The 21,601-nt window shown below is 38.7% G+C and overlaps 2 protein-coding genes across 7 annotated transcripts in view; one reads left to right on the forward strand and one right to left on the reverse strand.

Moving 5' to 3' along the window:
* Positions 1-265: 265 nt before the first annotated feature.
* LOC144030271 (cohesin subunit SA-2) lies at positions 266-19,697 on the forward strand. 4 transcript variants are annotated; one of them, XM_077536420.1, is made up of 32 exons: positions 269-511; positions 1,997-2,098; positions 2,213-2,303; positions 2,895-3,044; positions 3,104-3,200; positions 3,282-3,370; positions 3,443-3,514; positions 4,528-4,732; positions 4,990-5,111; positions 5,184-5,257; positions 5,328-5,451; positions 5,522-5,620; positions 7,503-7,582; positions 7,671-7,778; positions 8,039-8,162; positions 8,237-8,354; positions 8,435-8,538; positions 9,568-9,660; positions 9,736-9,822; positions 10,175-10,375; positions 12,256-12,332; positions 12,402-12,489; positions 12,557-12,637; positions 12,915-13,007; positions 13,086-13,260; positions 15,522-15,658; positions 16,609-16,710; positions 16,789-16,946; positions 17,017-17,133; positions 17,957-18,135; positions 18,229-18,298; positions 18,384-19,697. In XM_077536420.1, the coding sequence occupies exons 2-32, from the start codon at positions 2,049-2,051 to the stop codon at positions 18,502-18,504; spliced, it is 3,486 nt and encodes a 1,161-aa protein (XP_077392546.1). In that variant the 5' UTR covers positions 269-511; positions 1,997-2,048; the 3' UTR covers positions 18,505-19,697. The 4 variants fall into 4 exon arrangements, with proteins under 4 accessions (XP_077392547.1, XP_077392545.1, XP_077392546.1 ...); XM_077536419.1 differs by having other exon boundaries at positions 268-540; positions 4,990-5,257; XM_077536418.1 differs by having other exon boundaries at positions 4,990-5,257.
* A 9-nt stretch (positions 19,698-19,706) lies between these two features.
* The window catches only part of ppp2r3b (protein phosphatase 2, regulatory subunit B'', beta), a 22,301-nt gene continuing 20,406 nt past the window's right edge, over positions 19,707-21,601 (reverse strand). For 2 of the 3 annotated variants that reach the window (XM_077536422.1, XM_077536424.1), the window contains one exon: positions 19,707-20,270. In XM_077536422.1, coding sequence (XP_077392548.1) covers positions 20,132-20,270 — 139 coding nt within the window. In that variant the 3' untranslated portion in view covers positions 19,707-20,131. The remainder of the gene's footprint in view (positions 20,271-21,601) is intronic. The other variant, XM_077536423.1, reaches the window with a different exon arrangement.

Consider the following 21,601-nt stretch of genomic DNA (forward strand, 5'->3'; position numbering starts at 1 on the left):
AGAGGCAACTGACATCATCAAATTGGAGCAAAACAAAATCTCTCTATCTATCTATCTATCTATCTATCTATCTATCTATCTATCTGTCTGTCTGTCTGTCTGTCTATCTATCTATCTATCTATCTATCTATCTATCTATCTATCTATCCATCTATCATCTATCTATCGCGTCAGTGAAAGTAACTGCATCAACGTAATAAAAAGAATATAAAAGGAAACTCCTATATTGCCAATGTTTTCAGTATGACTTGAATGCAGCGCAGCACATCACAGACCTATCGGTTAAGGGGGAGGGACTCTAAGAGATTGACGTTTAGTGAGAATCCAATCATGCAATTCCGGTTTAGTATTTTAGCCAATCAAGAACGTTCTGGATTGTAAACTTGATTGTGAGAGCCACGGTACTGACAAGGGGGAAAAAAAACATGCCAGAATTAAGCGAATAATTTCTTTTCAGTATTTTAAAAATAACAAAATAATGTTCGCCGAAGAATTGCCCACGACAGTAACGGTAAGGAAGGCCAGTTGTTTTCTTATTAGGTAGGTCTGACATGCCTACTTTGTTGTTGTGACTTCCAACGTGTAATATGCACAATACAGTAGTACAGTACACTATCCGTGGATTATATTTGGTTTATATTTGGGTTTTGGGGATTATTTGATTTTAAGTGTGGTATAGATAGCTAATTGCTCTCTGTTCTGTCAAAACACCGTTCAATTCCCTTGTCATTCTGCTGAAGTGCCCCGTGCAAAAATGCTCCTTCCATGTAGAAGTGGAACCATTTTCCAAAATGTACTTTTAATACTTTTGTCGATTAATGTAACTGCAGTTGTATTCAATATTATGTACAGAACGCCAAAGAACAACAACTGTTATCCCGTGGCAGGTTCGGATTATGTTCCACATTAGATGAATTGAGAACTATCGCATAGCAGCATCTCAATTTCAACATACCCAACGCCGAACCCCCCCCACCCCCCACATCAACTCCCCACCTAACCTCATACACAAACACATGGCTGTAATTAGCATAACAATTGTAAGGCAAACATGGCTGTTTTTTTCATATGAACTTTGTTACTTGGTACTTGCTAGCATGATATTAAAAAAAAAGAAAGTACAATAACAGTTTAAAATTAAACTCACCCTGAGTACAAAACTGAAAAACCGTGGTCCATAAGGCATATTGCACTCTATACACTACTCCACCTCGACAAGATAACTTACATTTGTTTCAATACCCAAATTTTGAAATTACACTAATATTAACACAAATCTGAGATTTAGCTGGGGTTTTTGTTTAGTACCTGTATTTTTACTGATTGCATATATTGCCCTACAACATTGGGTTCAGCTTTTTTTCATACTCATGAGATGAAATGAGGACCTTCTTATATTCATGTTTGTATGAGGCACCCAATGGACATCCATTTTGAATGAATTATTGTCTATAAGCTTTAATACAATAAAGTAAATGTTAATTTTGAAGGAACCTGTGTTTCAAAAACACCTGTGTTTTCTCTCGGTTCAACGCGTGTTCGTTTTTGTGAAAGAACTACTATTACAACGATAAATTAAAAGCAAGCCAATTTATTTCCAGACAGAGGAGTCTATACATTTCAGAGCTCTGGGTCATTAGCTACACGTACCAATGTAGATGACGATGTAGATTGACAAAGGTTGATGCTTACCTCCCTGTAATTACCAAGCTACACACGTATTTTCCCATAATTCACTCATCTTTATTACAACAAAACATAATTAAATACGTATAAGTCAAAGGCAATAGTGTGATTATGTCATTTTTTTTTTAGCTATCTACGATTAAGCAATATATCCTTATCCCTTCCATGGAACAGAGGAACATGTTATGTTAGTATCATGGTTAAATTTGAATGTAAACAAATAAAGATGGAGCAGAGAGTGCGACTTGGCAGTCTTGAGGTAGTTTAGGCCTATGGCAAGGTGATTATATGATGGTTTTCTGACTTTTAGACCAAGCAGAAGTTCCCAGTTAAGCAAGTGACGTGAGTGCTGTGTGAAGGAGATGATACCAGACCCTGCATCTGCAGCTGCATCCGGTCCCTCTAAGCTGAAGTACTTTTTTATTTATTTATTTTTTATACATTACAGGATAAAAGAGACAGTATGTTTCCTTCCGGCTCATTTATATTGTATCGATGTACAATAATGTCTCATTTTCCTTGGCAGTAAAAGCTCAAACCAGGACAAGACAAATGCCTCAGGAGCTGTCAACAATTCAGAGGATGAGTCTGGCAACGAGAACAGACACAAGAGAGGAGTAAGTTATTCATGTTGCATTACAGAAAACTGATAAATCTGAGAATTAAGAGCCCCGGTGAGGAAAAAGGGTGTAGAATGCCACTCAAAGTCTGGTTAGCAAAGTATTAGAGTATATAGTAACTTTATGGGAATGTTGTAGTCTCAGGTTAAAAAAAAAAAAAAAAAAAAAAAAAAAATCCATTAAAATGAATTAATAATAAATCATAATACCACAGTTTCCTATGATTCTTATGCAAAAACAAAGTATCAGATTAATAGCAATTTTTTCTATATCATACACCAGAGACAAGGTTTTATAAATTCTTAGAATATCGCAAACAAATGTTTTGGTATTGTTGTGTGCACACAATTTTATACCACCTTATCTAGTTCCTGTGAAAAATGTTATTGCAACAAAATGCTACTTTACTTGATCAAAAACACTGTTCTTTTGGAGGCTTGAACTGATGAATGTCATTTCAATTTATTTCAACAGGGAAAATGTATTTAATGTATGGGTAAATTGCGTTACGAGTTTGGTCACGAAACAAATTAGACTCGCAAGTGAAGTTTTCTCCACCTTAATGTGTGTTGGTTGTGTAAACCACAGAGGCGTAGGAAAAGAACTCACAAGGAAGTGGAGAACGTCACAAGCAAAAAGGCAAAACGTCGGCGTTGTAGCATTCGCCATCGCAAACGTGCACATGCGGAGGCCGTCACTCTATTTGACGTCATTACAATGGGCCCAAGCGCCATGCGGGTAAGATTGACTGTTGGAACATGCTGGTTCTTTGCCGGTGCTGAGTGCCATCTGTGCAGGTGGTGATTGACGGCTGGGCCGAAGCCTACGCTGCGGATAGAGACGCGTCCCTCCTCGACCTCATTAACTTCTTCATCCAGTGCTGTGGTTGCAAAGGCAAGCCGCCATCACACTGTAATGATCAGCTATCAGCATGCATGCATAAATGCCAAATGTGTTATTTGTTTTGTTTTACAGGTGTGGTTACAGCGGAAATGTGTCAAACCAGAAGCGACAGTGAGGCCATGGACAAGATGGTGGATGAGTTGGTGGAGGACTTGGATGAGGTCGGAACACATCAATCTTTTGCAGCTGTTCCACAACTTTGTGCTAAGAGTGTACCACATACTATGTTTTAGATTGCCGGCCTGCAGTATAAGAAGTTTCTGGCTTTTCCATGGATTCTCACTGTCACTTGGCCCACAGATGCTGTAAGTATTCTCTCCTATGCTAACACTCAGTCAATCAATCAGTCGGTAATAATAATAATGACATCAGTAAATTTTGTTAAATTTATTTCATATCACAAAAGAAATTTCACAGTTAAAACATTTTATTTACAATAGTGTATACTATAAAGTAAATTAAATTGTAAACTAATTATGATTACTGAAAAATTACAATGGCTAGTAAATAAATATTTTAAATAAATTTTTAAAATTGCGAAATCTTTTTTTTTTTTTTTTTTTTTTTTTAATGTACGAAAGGTGAAAGAGTAAATGCTCTTTAACATCTACAAGCTCTGGACGAATGGAGGAGATTTCCAGATGAAACCTTTGAACCTCCGCTTGTCTCCATATCCAAGAAGTTTAAGGCAGTGCTGAGAAATAATCGAGGCAAATCATTGACACATTGGGCCTAATTTGGAGATTTTCTTTTAGGAGTGCACTCACTTTTGTTGTCAGTGGTTTCAGCATTAAAGCAGCGCTTCTCAATTTTATTTTATTTTTTTACAGTCTCCCAGTAGGAAGAAAATATTTTGCCCCCCGCCCAACTCTCTCTGCTGACTAAATAGTAGTATTTGTCTATGAAATTGTTACAAGTACACCTCTGCAGAGGCGCTAATATTACATGCAAATGAGAGCACCACTGCCACCTACTGTAGTGGATGTACAATTGCACTTTATTGTAGTTAAAAAAATGAATAAATAAATCCATGTGGTCACACGTGCCCCAACCGGCAACATAACCATACTGTATTTATACAAATGAGGGGTGTATTCACTTTTATGACATTTTTAAGTACATTTCAAATGACCAATACTACTAACGCAAGGATGTTTTTCCACAGGTGCAAGTACAATTCACTTTTAACATTAAAGAAACTTCCTCATTGTGCCCTGAATGCCACAGTGAAACATAGCTTCAGCGATTAGCATAGCAGACCAAATTGTTCGTGGTGAAAATGTATAAAATAGCTGTGTAACACTTTGCTTCCCCTCAGGACAGCATGGAGTACCCTCTGATCCAGCCCGGACCGTACGGCCGATGGTTCCACTCGGAGCTGTGTGAATTTATGTCTGTGCTGGTGTGCCAGTGTCAACACAGCCTCATCTTTGACAGCTACTTGATTAACACGCTCGTCTCGCTGCTTTCTGAGCTCTCCGACTCCCACTTACGAGCATTCCGACACACCTGCACGCTAGCAGGTAATGGCCATGTGCGCACACACACATACGCCCCCCCCCAACACACACACACACACCTTTGCGTTGACGTGGCTATTTTAGGGCCTTTTATACTTACATGATATTAATTACATTTTAGTGCCAAGAAAGTTTCAACAATTTTAGGGTAATTTAATGTCACTGAATCTGAAATTTTTATTTTATTTTTCATATTAAATATTATGCATTTGTCAGAGTATTAATTCATCCTTTGACACGTTTTCCATCATTTTGATTAGCGGTAAAACTGTTGAGCTCCCTGATGGACGTGGCTGTCAATCTAAGCATAGGTGTTGAAAAGAGTCAAAAGTTGCAGCGGCCGAGCAGACAGGTGGAGCGAGCACAGCAGAAACTGAAGGAGGTGAGGGTCAAGGTGTTTTCCTCTCGCCAGCATACAAATAACATTCAAAACATCTGCTCTTTTGTCTTCAAGCTGCAGCAGAAGATTGCCGACATTGAGAGCATGATGGACGTTATCTTCAAGGCTGTTTTTCTCAAGAGATATCGGTACAACTACTCCATGGTTTTCTGAACACAGTAATATATAAAGCTAATATATTCTGTGTGTGTGGTACAGTGACGTGCTTCCAGAAATTCGTTCCATCTGCGTGCAGGAGTTGGGCCTGTGGATGAGGCTCTACAGCTCTGCGTTCCTCAATGACACTTACCTCAAATACATAGACTGGATGTCATATGACAAGGTGAGCAAGTTAATGCAGCACACATGGCTAATGCATTTTCCATTTGTGTTGATGCGATATTGTCCCATAGATTCCAGATGTGCGTCTCAAGTGTGTTTTAGGCTTGCAGAGTTTATATGGAGATCCCGCTGTTCTGCCTCAACTGGACCTCTTCACCAGCCGCTTCAAGGTAACCACATTCTTTGTTTAGTGTAAGATGAACTCCTCAATAACCATTGATAAGGAAGAAATAAATCCAGTAGAAGCTTGAAAATATATGAGGTCGAAGTACATGATTTATCAATAACATAAGCCTGTTAGCATTGAGTGCCTTCATCCAGAAATACTATATATATCATATCATTGTTTCAGATTAGACCTTTTTAAAGTGTGCATATTATTAAAATGAATATTAAAGATATGACATTTTTTGTAATTCATTTTTATTAAATGTTTTTATTAAAAATATATATATATTACTAACTTCTTATCTTCTTATGAAACGTAATGCCTAATTTGCAAAAAATGTTGACAACGGTATTTAATAGAGGTGTGCAAAATTTCCGATTCTTAGATTATTCACGATTTGGCCGTGCAACAATCGAGAACGATTCACAAATGTCCAAATTCCGATTATATAAATATGCCAAGGGAAGCGAAACGAGCGAAAAGTACGCGGAACTGAAACGCAGTAGCGCGCGCGCGGTCTTCGGGACGCTTTTTGGGACGGACCGAGAGTACACATCCACAACTCACGCCTCGAGATTCAAAACAACAACAAGCATGGCTGAGCTGACCAACCCACCTCTTCGTGAGATCAGACCTGCTCCGAAAAGGCAAACAACTTCAGGCGGAAGTATCAGCTAGCTGGCTGCAGTGCGTCGGTTAGCGTTCTACAGGGCGCCGCGCAGTGATACGAACGAACGAACAGAAAAGTAGTGGCTGGCGGTAATGGCGTCTGACTTTATTCAGAAAAGAGTATTGTGGTGGAAATGTATCACGCTTTTGAAAAAAATAGTTTTTAGAAGAAAAACGCTTTATTTCCGAGACCCCAGCCAGCTTGCTGGACTATTTTCCTCTCGTCCAACGCCGAAGTCAGCGCTGATCGCACACACGGGAGGTGAGGATCAAATTGAGATTCATGTTAAAAAAGCCGAACGATCCCATTAATGTTTACACGTTCATGTTTACACAAGTTAAAAAGCAGAAAAGCACTTGAGTTTTTTTTTTTTTTTTGTACCTCTGAGAAACTTTAATGTTTACATGTTCATCTTTACACAACTTAAAAAGCAGGAAAGCACTTTTTTTTAAGGCATTTGTATTTAAGTAGTAGTTCACATTGTCTTTCATTTATACCTCAGTGCACTTTTGAGTGGATAAAAATAATATATTTTTGCTCAATGCTATGTTTTATTCTGTTGAAGACTGAATATACTTAAAAGCTGTTGTTACAGAATGAGGACTTGAGTATTTTATTTACTGTTTTGAACTGTTAACTTGATACTGAAATAGTAGTTTATTTAGGCCTGAGAGGACTTTTGTACTATTTTTGTAACTAATGTACGAAACATTAAAAGCGCCAAAATACATTGTTTTTTTTCTGCTGCCTGGGGGGAAATCAATAATCGTTTTATAATCGAATCGTCGCCTCTGAATCGTAATCGCAATCGAATCGTGAGGTGCCCCAAGATTCCCACCTCTAGTATTTAATACTGTTGACACAATCATGTTTTTGTTAATTATGAACTACAACTAATTTTTACTCTATATACAGCACTTTGTAAGCAACAATTGATTGTTTTAAAATTCTTTATAAATAAAATTGAGTTGACTTTTGTTATGAAGGGTTGATGAAACTGTTAAAAAAAAAAATAGTCACCTCTTTTAGTTTATGTCCTTAAATAGTGTTTGAGTGCATTTATGTAATGCAAAGCATACAAGAGGGCAAGGTACAATATATATTAGAGGAAGACATTTTTTTACAATAATAATTAATATGATAGGATTTGTATTATTGTAAGGTATCAGTAAGAAAATAAATGCATCACCCATCAACACTGCTTGTTTTCCAGGATCGTATGATCTCTATGACTCTGGATAAAGACAACGAAGTGGCTTTGCAGACCATGAAATTGGTGCTGCTCATCTCCAAGTTAGCCACCACTCCTTTATCAACGATGATACTTTTTATTCCATAATAGCGACTGTTTCACTGCTCTCTATGTCCAATATCCCTTCAGAACATGTGAAGATGTGTTCACTGCAGATGACTACGAGCCTCTCCTTCAGCTTGTTTATTCCTCACAGCGCCCCCTTGCAGCCACAGCAGGGGAGCTGCTCTTCTTCAGGTAGACAATTTTGGGTATAAAAAAACACAACCTTGCTAATAACTTGAAGTGCTCGCAGGACCCGAAAACGCTTAACAATATTTAATAGGCAAAATGCTATGTATTATATGTATGTATGGGGGAATGGTAATAAATTAAATAATTACAACTAAAATATAATACATTCTAAAATAAATTTAAATGGAGTGAAATGAGAAAAAAAACCCTTCAGTGTTTTTAGTTTGGATAAATTAAAAAGGATATTTTTGTGTTTCTTTCAGGATTCTCAGCACTGATGATGACCCTGCTGCTCACAATCAGGATGAAATAAGTCAAGGGGAGGCTCATAAACAACAAACGTTTAGAAGACTCAAGGCCCTGCTTGAATTCTACCAGAACTCTAAGGTGAAACACTCATTTAATTCACATGCCTGGGATTCATGTCCATGCCAGCGCATTACTAACAAATCTGTGTCCAGCTGCACAACCATGTGGTATACCTCGTGGACAGCCTGTGGGACTGCAGTGGAGGCCTGCTAAAAGACTGGCCCACCATCACGTCTTTACTGCTGCAAGACGTTCAGAATCCTTTGCTGGGTACAGTTTGGGAGGATTTGTTGTTGTTGGAGCATTTAAAAAAAAATTTTTTTTTAAACAAATGACGGACTTGTTTGTAGGCCTCACTGTGGAGGAAGAAGAGGTGCTCGTGGAGATCATGCTTGCTTCTGTGCGTCAGGCATCAGAAGGACCAGTGCTGGCTGGGAGGAATGGTGCAAAAAAGGTTGATCATTTTGTAGTCACAACTCGTAATGCACAGTTTTTTTTTTATGTCGTAGGGACGAATAAAAAGGAAGTGCCTACTTGTGGGAATTGAAATACCAGTATAATGTAAAAAAGGGAATTATTAATCCATGAGGGACTATCTTGAATTCTAGCACCTTTCAAACATGAATACTTTACTATACTTGTATATACAGTAGAGGATAAACACAAGATACTTTGAAACTGCACTAAAGTATTTTTTATGTTAACTAAAATACTACTAAAAAGGAAGTAGAGTACTGTAGTATTAAAGTAAAAATAAAATAAGTCAAGCTAGATCGATGAAAACGTACTTAAATTTTTTTTTTTGGCAATAACCTAAAAAAACATCCATCCATCCATTTACTTGACCGCTTATACCTCACAAGGTTCGCAGGGGGTGCTGGAGCATATCTCAGCTGGCTTTGGGCAGTAGGCGGGGTAAACCCTAAACTGGTTGCCAGCCAATTGCAGGGCACACAGAGACAAACAACCATCCACACTCACAAGCACACCTAGGGACAATTCGGAGCGCCCAATTAACCTGCCAAGCATGTCTTTTGAATGTGGGAGGAGACCGGAGTACCCGGTAAAGACCCACGCAGATACGGGGAGAACATGCAAACTCCACCCAGGAAGGCCAGAGCCTGGACTCGAACCCGATTCCTCAGTAGTGGGAGGCGGATGCGCTAACCGCCCTGGAGAGATCATAAATGCTTTATTGAAAGGAGGAGAAATGTCAAATTTTAAAAACTATGAAAATAATTACAAAAATATGACCAACAAGATGGTAGAGACATTGGTATGAATTCATAGAAACTACAGTAAAATAGAAGCCAGTATAAGTAAATAGATTTTCAAAGTACAGTATATCCTATTAGAACTCTCAAAACACAAGCTATTTAGCACACTAGTACTTACAGTATTGTACTGTGCTGTGCAAAACACTTGTAATTCCTAGCAAGACATTGACCATTAAGTGGATGTTGATGTGTGTCTTTTCAATCAGATGTTGAGTTCCAGAGAGAAGAAAGTTCAGGTAGATAACTGCGCAAAGTTCACGCAGCATTTCCTCATGGTGCTTCCACGTTTACTTGTCAAGGTATGCCTGCCTGCCCATCATCATTGTCAATTTACCATGTCAATATGTTTGAATGACACCTAGCGCTACTTTAAGTTTTCAGGTCGTTGGGATATTGTTGCCTCCTTGATGAGGATTCCTCAGTACTTTCTGCCAGAGAGCCCCGAGGCCCATAACACACAGGTCAGCATGTCGGTGCGCGTTTCATACTTCACGAAGTTAAATGGGATGTTTTAATGATGTTTACACATGCGTTGGTTTGTTTGCCAGTCAAGAAGATTGAGGAAAATCATTTTTATTATTAAACCAATTTTTGTTCAACTTGCAAAGTTGATATTTATAAGCAGTGCCAAGGCATTCGGCCCCCAAAGGTAGTTTCACTTAGCACTTAGCTTGGAACTTTGGTAGGTGTGTCTATCATGAGTACAGTCACAAATAAGTTGAATAACAAAAATCGGAAAATGAGAAATCAAACACAAAACTCTAATAAAGCTCCATTGTTCATTAATTTTAGGTGCCAACTTCTCCTTCTCAGTTGGTTTGCAGGTTGTTAGCAGAAATTCGAGCTGTTCTGGAGGTCCACTCGGACGGAGCCGTCCTGGAGGCGGCGTCCCGCACATTCCTTAGTCTGTGTGGAGAAGAGACCACTTGGGGCTCTGTGGCCCGGCCCGTGAGAGATTCCTTGGTTCAGGACTGGGTGGATCACTTGAAAGACCTGCTGACTGAGTCCGGCATGGTGAGCTTCTACCAGGGTCAGCAAGACCATGAATTAGGAGAACCTTTTAACAGTGATATGGCCGTGTTTCTTTCATTTGGCTGAAGTCAGCTGATCAGGAAGTTCTTGTTTCTATTCAGAGCTCTAGCAGCCTCAATTTTGTCCTAACTTTCATATCTGTTGGCAGAGCTATATCCAGAAGGATTTTGGGCCATTCATTAGTAGTAAGACAAGAAATGACATGACAGTTGCTAAGTTCTCAGGTAACAACCAGTCACAGATCAGCTTCAGAAAACAGATGAGCTGTGATTGGTCGTAGCCAGGGCTCTGAACAACTGTGATGTCATCTCAACGCCGGGGTCTTCGGTTTTCACTCAGGAAAACGCACTATATAAATACAGGACGTATACCCATGAACTCCTTCTCAATCTACACCTCTGGGCTTTTGTTAAAGGGATAGTTCGGATTTTTTTTACATGAATCTCTATTTCATTCTCACCTCCAGTGTGTGCGATCAGCACTGATTTACCCATGATAGTGTCCTGTGAGACGTGTTCTGGTCTGGTGTTGGACGAGAAGAAAATAGTCCGGCAAGTTGGCTGGGGTCACCTAAATAAAGCGTTTTTCTTCTAAAAAAAATTGTGTTCAAAAGAGTGATACATTGCATCACAATACTCTCTCCTGAAAAAAGTTGGACGCCATTACCGCCGGGCACTATTTTTCTGTTCGTTCGTATCACTGCGTGGCGCCCCGCATAGGCGCATACAGGTGATAGACACACACTAATTACAAGTTGTTTGTCTTTTCGAAGACGGAAGGTGCGACTCTCAGCTGTCTGCAGCGCGTCTATCAGCTGTCTACAGGGCGACAAGCAGTGATATGAATGAACAGAAAAATAGTGCCCGGGGGTAATGGAGTCTTACTTTTTTTCAGGAGGGAGATTTGTGTGCAAATGTATCACAAATTGTTTTTAGAAGAAAAACGCTTTATTTAAGTGGCTCCAGCCAACTCGCCGGACTATTTCCTTCTCGTCCAACACTGGAACAAAACTTGTGGCTGTGGCGGGGCGTGTCGCTCACTGTCTGCAGACGGGGCCGGGCGAATTTATCGGCTGCTCACACAAGCTTCTTGAGTGAGTGAGTGAGTGAGTGAGTGAGTGAGTGAGTGAGTGAGTGAAAATAATAATCCGAACGTGCTGTCAAGTTGCCGCGGGAGTGACGTCATGCAGCCGACAAATTCGCCCGGCCCCGGCTGCAGACAGTGAGTGACACACCCCCTGCCACCCCCCGTTCTGCGATTGGCTGGAGGGGTAAACAAATGTCTGTCCACAGAAACGTCCCGCTGTTGACAAAACAAACACAAAATGGCAAAATACAGGCTGGGGGGTGGGGGTTTAGGAAAAAATCACCACCACACATTACTAGAAGCCCAGAGGTGTAGATTGAGAAGGATTTCATGGGTATACGTCCTGTATTTATTTAGTGCATTTTCCAGAGTGAAAACGTAAGACCCCGCCTTTAAGTTGACAGCAAGTGGCAAAATGGCCGCCCCCTGAGCTGGATAAAAACGGCTGGATTTCGCTGCACAACTCATATTCCACAAATGTAATATTACATAATCAGAACATCATGTTTAGACTAGTGAGGTAACATATAACATGTTATTGTCAAGTAATGTTTAAGGTTGACTTCCACTTTGAAAGCGGTCTGACCCATTGTTTTGGCAGTTTAGTTGAATGTTAGATCAGGAGATGCTTTTTCTTTTCAGCATCCTTGCAGCACACAAACTTAAGTTATTTCCGTCCTACCCCATAGAAAGAACCCAATTGATTATTTTCTTATTTTCTATACTCAACCCAAAATGTTTTGCTTCCATGCAAACAATAAAGCTCTATTCTACAGGGGTTCATCTTCTCTGCTGATGAGGAGCAAACTGGAGACCTTTTCATCACACTGAAGAAAGTCAGCGCATTCCACAAGTAAGTTTTTCAAAACAAATAGCATTCTTGTCATGATCTTCTACTGACATTGCGTATGTGTTCCGACAGCTGTCATGATCTCTCCAGCTGGAATCTGTTGGACCTGCTTTCGCCTCTCCTGCCAGTTGAATGCAGTCAGGAGGGGCCTCCACCTCAGGTCATTAAGGTTATTTGGGGATTTTAAGATTTTAAATATATCACCTCATGATATCTTTTTCTCACAGGTGTTAAAGGAAGTGCTACAGTGTCTGTGCTACTGTGTTCTCTGGTCACTGAGCACAAGCAGTGAAATTTTGACCTCCAGGGTGGGTTATTGCAAAAGCTGAATGAAAAATGATTACGAAATTAATCTCAATTCTGATGTTGCTATTGCTTATAGGAGTACTGTAGCTAAATAATCAAAATATTAGAAACAGCTCACGGTGAACTTCTACACCGCTACATACAGTATTACCACAATAATGAACATTTTGCTAAATTACTTCTTAGTAAAAACAGAATTTCTGATATGTTATTAAATATTGTAGCCAGTGTGTTTGTTACATTATTGTGTTTTTTTTTTTTTTTTTTTTTTTTTATCAGGACAAGGCTGTGTCCCAGAGGCTTCAGTTGCGTGTGCTCAGTGAGGCAAGTCATCGTTGTCTGTCCCACCCCGACCACAGCGTCAGGCAGCAGGTACAGTGTCATTTTTATTAAGAGTAATCCACTTTCTCCTCACTCAGTTTCTTGTTATTATTATCTGTACGATTTCAGGCATTCCTGGGTGTGTGCGACGTGCTGACCGCTCATTCCTACCAGGAACAAGTGTGGCATCCCGCCTCCTGGGGCCCCCTGCCCTACACACCCACGCCCAAACTGCAAATGGCGCTGTTGAACTTTGTGTGCAAGAACGTCTTTGTTGGGCCAGATTGTGACCACGAACGTAAAGGTGAGAGGTTATTTACACGTTGAATAGTTTACAGATATTAATTGCTCTTTTGTGTTATTTATGTTAATTGTGAAAGGTCCCATTCCACCATTGTTATATATCGTATATATTCGTTTCAGTTTTTTTCTTTTTTTTTCTTTTAAATAATCTTGGATATCCTTTTTATTGGGGTTGCAATATTATTTGGATTGAAATTGAACAGGATGCAATTTTAAAGCTATTTTCATTGGTCAGAAGTCACTGTGATTTTGAATAGTCTGTTTACTCATTAATATTAAAACTATTTTACTGGCAGATAATAATAAATCATAGATCTCTAATATATTAAAAAAAATAAATATAACATGATAAATTTGTTAAATGAAATTCAAAATAGTTAGTAGATTTATTTTCAGTAGAATAGCAATAATATTAATAACAAACAATAATACCAATGGTAAAATAAAGTATTACAATAGAATAATAATATAAGGTACATGCATAAACATAAAACTTGTCCATTTGCTTTTAAATTATGAGAACAAGTAAATATAATTAAAGAATAATTTAAACCACTCCTCTACCAAAAGTAATATTAAAAGTAAACAATGACTGAACCATTATAATATTGTCCTGTGGAATAACTCCAATAACATGGGAAAATGTAGTAAAAATTATTGAAAACAATGCAAAACAGAACAAATCTCCAATATTTTTATTTTTTATCATTGTGTAGGACCCATCTTGCACACCAGGTGGTGTCCTTGCTGTATGTGTAATATACATACACATACCGTTGCATAGCGTTTACAACTAACCTTACATCTCCACAGCAATTGCAAAAGCAGAGTGAGACTTTGGAATCATGTTTCATTTGTTCTAAAAATATGGCCATGCTTTTAGTGTGGGTTATATATATTATTGTATATATTGTAAGATGACGAAAACAGCTCCGGCATGTTGTAAATCTAAAAAGGAGGTGTTAAATTCCTTTAGTGGTTTTTAATAACTGTTGTACACTGAATGAACTATCCAAATATGGTGGAGAGAGCAGGCGAGTCAATAAGTGGTCCGGTGGGAAGCTTCTCACTGTTCAAAGCAACACCCTGGGGGGATTATTGCTTCTAAAAAGCTGTTGTTTTACGGGATTAGCCTGCTAGTACTTTGGCTTTTATGGACACTTGTTCTTGTGTGCGAGATCACGGCGAGGCCAAAGCATCAAGTGGCTCCAATCTCTTTTTTTTCCGTGAGAAAATTTCACTCAACTCTGGCTCACCTCCTCGCTCGTTTTATTGGCCTCGCCGCTGAATGAAGCCACATGCTGTCGCCGCAAAGATCCTCGTTATCTTTGATGTTGCACCTGCTGAAATGATTGTGCCGAGGCCTGCTCCGTTCTAGCTGACCCTCGGAAATATGAAGTACAAATACTACCTTGTCTTGCGAGCGGTGATGCCGCAAAAATGGTGCATTGTAATGGTTGACGCTGGCCCACAAATTAGATACTGTTTTGGACACTTCAGCAACAAGGGGTTTAGTATCCGCCGCATAGGGCTACTTACTATTACTGGCTGATGGTCGCCTGTTTTTCTGTTAAGAAATGATTGCAAAATTGACCACACATGTACTCAGCAATTTTCCACTTACATGCACAATACATAGACAAACAAGTACACTTTGTTCCAACTATGCCTTGCATTTGCATTTTTAGGGTTGGAACACCCATGTAACTAGGGGCGTGGAAAGGGCGTGGAAAACCAAATAAATAGAAAGGGTGAGGAGAGGAATCTTCAGAGAGTGCAGAAGTGAATTGTGTCAGTCAGTTCCTCTCCTCTCTCCTCGCGAGCTTCTCTTCTTTTTGTGTTGTGTTTAATAGATGTCAAACAGGTAACCCTGACACTAGTACAGGCTCCAGAGAGTGAGAGATCTCATATTGACTCATGTCCTACTAGTTGGCTTGTTAGTGTTTTTTGGGGAGGTCTCCATGGTCTTTATTGCCTGAGGCCTTCAGGAGGTCAAGAAACATCCCCACTATTTCATTACTTGTTCCAACCTCCACGGATGAAAATAGTGGTGAAGCCGACCACTATTGAGATCTTGATGGATTGAGATCTTCGGGTCTCAGAAGGTGGAAACATAGGCACATGTTAACCAGGGTGCGTTAACAACAACAGCAACAAATTTGGAGGAAATCTTGATGGGATTGGGAAATAAGAATTTGAGCGTGAGTACTTTTGCCACCTGTGGACTTTGGGAACTTCTCTTCTCTGCATGGTCCCTCTCAGCCTGTCGGCACTCCGAGGAGGAGACGATGGAGGATCTTCACAGAAGAAGAGTCATCCTGGCTGCCTACTGCAAGCTCATCCTGCACGGCGTGTTGGAGATGAGCATGGCGGCGGACATCTTCACCTTCTATGTGAAGGTAGGTTGTCATTAAATCATTCATTTAGAATAACTCCTTTTGGATGTAAGCAAACAGTAGGCGTGGCATAGCTCAGGTGGTAGAGTGAAGGTTGTGTTTGTTCCTCAACCCTTGTGTAGCTTTTTGTAGTAAAATTTAGTCAAAATCACTCTTTGCAAAATTTACTTCAAATTTCTGAGTGAAAAATGTTTAATAGTTTTTTATTATTATTATTTTATTATTTTTTTATTTGTATTTTTTTAATATGGAATAGGCAAATTCTCTCATACACCCTAAAAATACTTTAAAATAAAAAATTCTTTCTTTCTTTCTTTCTTTCTTTCTTTCTTTCTTTCTTTCTTTCTTTCTTTCTGTTTAGAGTGGGAGCAAATAGACTGTGTTTAGAGTAAAATTTACTCTACAGAAATCACTCTGCTGTTAAATTTACTATCACACTCACACAAAATATGCAGCATCAAACACTGTGAGTTTCAATTTCTTCTAACTCTCATCTTCCATTTTTGAATATTGTTTTTGTGTGTGTACTTTTCCAGACTTTGATACATTTTGGACTTTTATGTCTTTATTTCAAATTTCTGACATTCTTAGCAATTTTATAAACATGCTGTATTATAGTCATTTCCTGATCTCTTCTACCTTTTTTTTTGGACACTTTATGGCTATTTTTTGACTTTTTTTCTGCCTTTTTTTTCTATCAATTATTGAATATTAGGGAAATTTTTGTGGACATTTGATGGTAATTTTTGGGATTTCTTCTTTTGTTTTTGGACATTTTACAGTTACTTTTTAAAAAAAAGTTTTCTTTTCTACCTTTTTAAAAATAAATAAATAAATAAAATAATTTTTCTGACCTTTTTGGTGGGCAATTTTGTCACAAAAAAAAAAATGCTGTCACACTCTTCTACATTTTTCTTTGATATTTTGGAGTGTTGTGACTTTGTTGTTGTCAGTACCAGAACGACTTAGGTGACATCATCAAGGAGACCATCCACAGGAGCAGACTCATTGATAAACTGGAGAGCACGCGTACGCTGGTGCTCTCTTTACAGCAGGTAAGCGCACATTCATAAGATCAACACTGAATGGCTGAGGATGCATTTTATTGTTGTTTTCTGTTGCGTCCTGGCAAGCTGTTTGTGCGTCTGAAGCGCGGGCAGGAGGCTGGAGGGTCGCCTCACGTCCAACAGGGAGTCCAGACCTTCACTAGCATCAGGGAGCTGGCCAGACGCTTCGCCCTCACCTTCGGGGACCTCGTCAAGTTTCGCGAGTGTGTCGTCCTCATACACAGGTCAGTAATTGCTCTTGCGTGTCTGCTCCATTGGTCTCTGTGACTGAAGTGTGCGCGTTACTTTTTGCAGGAGCGGCATCGAATTTGTCTTCCAGGACTTTGAAAGTTCCACACCGACGTTCTTGCACTACTTGAGCATCCTGGCCGAGTTCTCCAGCAAACTACTCAAACCGGACAAGAGGACAGTGTGAGTGTCCCGCGCAATATCCTCAATGTGCTGCACATTGACAAAAGTAGTGCTTTGCCATCATCTTGTGTCGAGGAACTGTTGTAATAAGTTGCCGTTTTAGTAAGACATAACTAGTACTTTGGCGCAATCTTGTGCTAATGAACTATGTTGAAGTGGTTTGAGGAGTTTCATTAGGACAAAAGTAGTGTTTTGCCACATCTTGTGTCAAGGATCTATGTTGAATAAGCTCAGAAGCCTCATTAAGACAAAAATAGTGCTTTGCCACCATCTTGTACCGAGGAACTGTTGGAAAAAAAGGTGGAGTTTTAATAAGACAAAAGTAGTGCTTTGGTGCAATCTTGTTCCAATGAACTATGTTGAAGTGGGTTGAGGAGTTTTATTAAAACAAAAGTAGTGCTTTGGTGCAATCTTGTGCCAATGAACTGTTGAAATAAGTTGAAGTTTTAATAAGACAGAAGTAGTGCTTTGGTGCATTCTTGTGCCTATGAACTAATAACTATGTTGAAGTACATTGAAGAGTTTCATTAAGACAAAAGTGGTGCTTTGTCACATCTTGTGTCAAGGAATTACTGTATGTTCAAGATGAGTTCCATTAAAAAAAGTCCTTTGATATCATCTTATGCTAAGGAACTGTTGAAGTAGGCTGAGGAGTTTCATTAAGACAAATATAGCGCTTTGTCACCATCTTTTGCCAAGGAACTATGTCGAATTAGCCAAGAACTTTAATTAAGTCAAAAGTAGTGCTTTGCTGCAATCTTGTGGCATCCATAGGCAATTCTATCCTTCTTTGAGGGGTCCATCAATGACCGTGCGTGCGCAGGTTGTCTTACCTGCAGAAGCACACCTCCGATCACGTGACGGACCTCAGGGACGCCTGCTGGCAGCCGCTCGTCTTCTACCGAAGCTCCCTATTGGCCGAAGGAGACGATGTCGCCTCCCACGGCAGCTCGGAGAGGAAGCAGGCTGGACGCTCAAGCGGGTCTAAAAACAAAGTGGAAGGTGTGTACGTCCGATATGTGAATGGATACATTTACAGATAATTTAAGGAAACAACTCTTCTGCTGCTGCTCTTGTTGTTTTTTTGTCCCCCAGGTAGCAAATCTTTCAGAACACTCAGCCCCACTGAGCTCCAAGTTGGGAAAGTTCACCGATCGAGTCCAAGGTGAGCAAACGGAAACTTTCCCTCCCCTTTTCTGTTGATTTTTCTCACCATTGAAATGCCACCCGTTATGTCATCTGATACTCAGCAACAAGACCACACATACGAACCAGGAACCTCTCGTCAACAGACCCCCGACTCAAATGATACTCAACACTGAGGCTCGTGATAATGATGGTGATGAAGATGCTGTAGAAGTTGAACTCTGACAAGGTTTTTGGTGCTTTCAATTGTCATTTTGTCTTTCGACATTAGTTACATAGTGTGTACTGTATAGTGTGTTTTTTTTTTTTTGCACGTACTGTACATTATATTGAATATAAAGCGATTTCCAGAATCTCTCTTCTAGATGCAAACTGTCCAGGATATGTACTGGACGGTATGTCCATTTTCACTTCCTGGAGTTGCACATGCCCTAAGATAATATTGCCCACAATGATGACTTTTCCTATTTATTACAATTTTCATTAAAGCGCATGGAAGTGCATGAAGGCGTATTCGTGCCACACTAAACAAATGCAATAGTAGAGAAAAAAGTGGTAGCTTTATGGGGGAAATATATATATATATATATATACCATATATATATATATATATACACCATATATATTCTTGATGAATACTGACAATTTAAAAAACACATAAGTAGTAATAGATACAGCATTTTTTTCAAGAAAAAGTTCATATTTAACCTTTAAAAAATATTTGTTTTTCTATTTTCTTTATTCCAAAGTTGTAATTTTTGCTTGCATTTTTGATGTATGACTTCTAAAATTACAATTTTATTTGTTGTTTTTAAATTTATTTATTTTTGTAATTCTGGTTTCTCTATTTTTTATTAAGTTATTCCTGAAAATTTGATTCTCATAATATTCGGAATTTATTCTTTCTTAAACAACTTCCTCCCAACAATTGTGATTTAATTATTGTAATAGAACAATTATTTTTATTTAAACTCTTGGCTAATTATTGTTTTAATATGATCACTTTCCTCATATTACATCAGAATACTCTCATGTTTTTTAAAAACAAACAAAAAAATCCTTGAGAAATGTAATTTCCATAAAACCCGCATATAATTCTTATACAGTAATGTATATGCATTTTTTATTATGACCTTTTCCTCATAAAAATTCCCCATTCATTCTTCTATTTTGCCCAATTTACACTGTCTTTAAAAATAGTTTATTGAATTTATTCTCTCTATCACCACTTTATTCTTATTTTTTATTTTTTTACCCCTTCAGTGTGGTCCTATCGTCCTTCATACAAAGTTGAGCTAAATTCCAGTTCAGGGCTAGGTCAGCAGGGGTCCACTTTACTGTATTATTATCTTTCCTGCACTCTATTGTTCCTTTATTTAATAGTATATCTTATGTAAATTAAAAAAAAAAAAAAATCACTAGTATGCTTGTAGTCAATGACTGAGTCTTTATTAACGTTATTAGATAGAAAACGCTCTTTCAAACTTGCCCAAATGATTTATATCACAGCAAACAATATTTACACATTCATGTATATTTATAAATTCATCTAATAAATTACAAGAGCCATCTCACACACACTTAGCACACACCCACACACACACACACCCACACACACACACACACACACACACGCACGCAGAGTCCAATGTGATGATTTGACATTTTGTTTTAGAGAAGCTTCCGGTATGATCACTGGAATGTAAAGCGAGCCAATGGACGGACGGGACAGAGGTGGAGTCAGTCAAGTTCAGGTCGAAAGTGTAAATAGTTGAAAGTGCCATGAAGAAGCAGCAGTTGGCTGTCAGTAAGCTGCTTGTGAGAACATCAAGGCTCGTTTATTGGCGCTCGCTCATTCAAAGTCATCCTCGTACTCGTAGTCATCCAGGTCCAGGTTGCAGTGCGGCGAGGGAATCTGGAAGAAGTTTCTTTTCGACAGACCCAGGTCGCCTGAGATGTGCGCGTCCAAGGGACTCCGCGGGGTTTCGTACCTGAACACATAACACCCGCAAATGTTATTTGGGAAATTTGTGCAATGCGCTTCTGCTGCCACAGGAGGGCAGTCTTTGTCCACATGTGTTTTAATCAACACATTTCGGGCCACATTAACAGGCTGCCATGTGCACGCCAAGGCAACAGGTGGTGCTATTCCGCCTAATTAAAACCCTTACCAGGGAAGCCAATCAGAACCGTCACAAAAGTCATTCGAGCAAAGGGATAAAAACATGCTGGTCTCAGAGCAAAGCTACTCCTTTCTCCATATTACATTTCAATCAAAGTCAATAAATCCAATTCTCATGAAACTAGTTGAATAGTTTAACATCACAGTCAAAATAAATATTAGGTTTTTTTCTCTCCTCATGACGACTATTTCTATTTTATTATGTTTTGCACGTGTGACCTCAGGGAACTTTTTTTTTTTTTCTTTTCTTTTTTTTACTGTAGTAGAATAAATTGTAATTGCACATCCACTGGTGGCAGTGGCACGCTTATTGTCAGAGTGCAGAAAGGAGTATTAGCTTTTCTACAGAGATGAACAGATAACAGTTTTATTGACAAAATTATACACTTTATATTTATGATAAAGTTGGGGTGCGCACAAATTATTTTCTTCCTTGGAGGTGCGTAACTAAAAAAGACTGTATTACAGTATTGTATTTTCCCCCCATATTTAACGTATTCCCCATAAAATTGGGATATTTCCTTGTATTTTGACCTTATAGTACAGTTTGATGTTATTCTGACCCAGTCTTGTAAAATTCAGATTTTTACAAGAGTAAAATATTTTGACACGTCTTTCAACAAAACTTCAATTTTTTCCTCTTAAACCAAGAAATATGAGACAATTCTGATTCTTTGTAAATAGAGCATTTATTGGTCCTTTTGAATAAACTTTTTTTTTTTTTTTTAAATTAACTTCCAGATATGACTTTTGATTTGTGTCATATTTGATACATCCGGTCACAATACTTTAAATTTGTACATGTATAACTGTCAAAAATATAATAATAAACATGCATATCAAACATATTAGTATTTCCAAAAATCAGGAAGAACATTTCCCACTATTAATAAGTATAGGAGTCGCTCCTTTCTCAATTAGGGCGATCTTACAAGGTTTCTGTAAAAGCCATCAGATGGGTGATACTGCCCTCTAATGGAATAACTGTGCAATGCATGTGTAAGTTTATATATGTCAGGGTTTTAATGGGGGGAAAAAAATATACTCATGAAATAGAGGGCTCAAAAATGTCTTGTATTTAATGTTTTGGCTTTATAGGGTTAAAATCACCACATTTTTTGTTGTTGTAATTTTTAAACA

This window comes from Festucalex cinctus, chromosome 11 (assembly GCF_051991245.1).
Source record: "Festucalex cinctus isolate MCC-2025b chromosome 11, RoL_Fcin_1.0, whole genome shotgun sequence".
Lineage (NCBI taxonomy): Eukaryota > Metazoa > Chordata > Actinopteri > Syngnathiformes > Syngnathidae > Festucalex > Festucalex cinctus.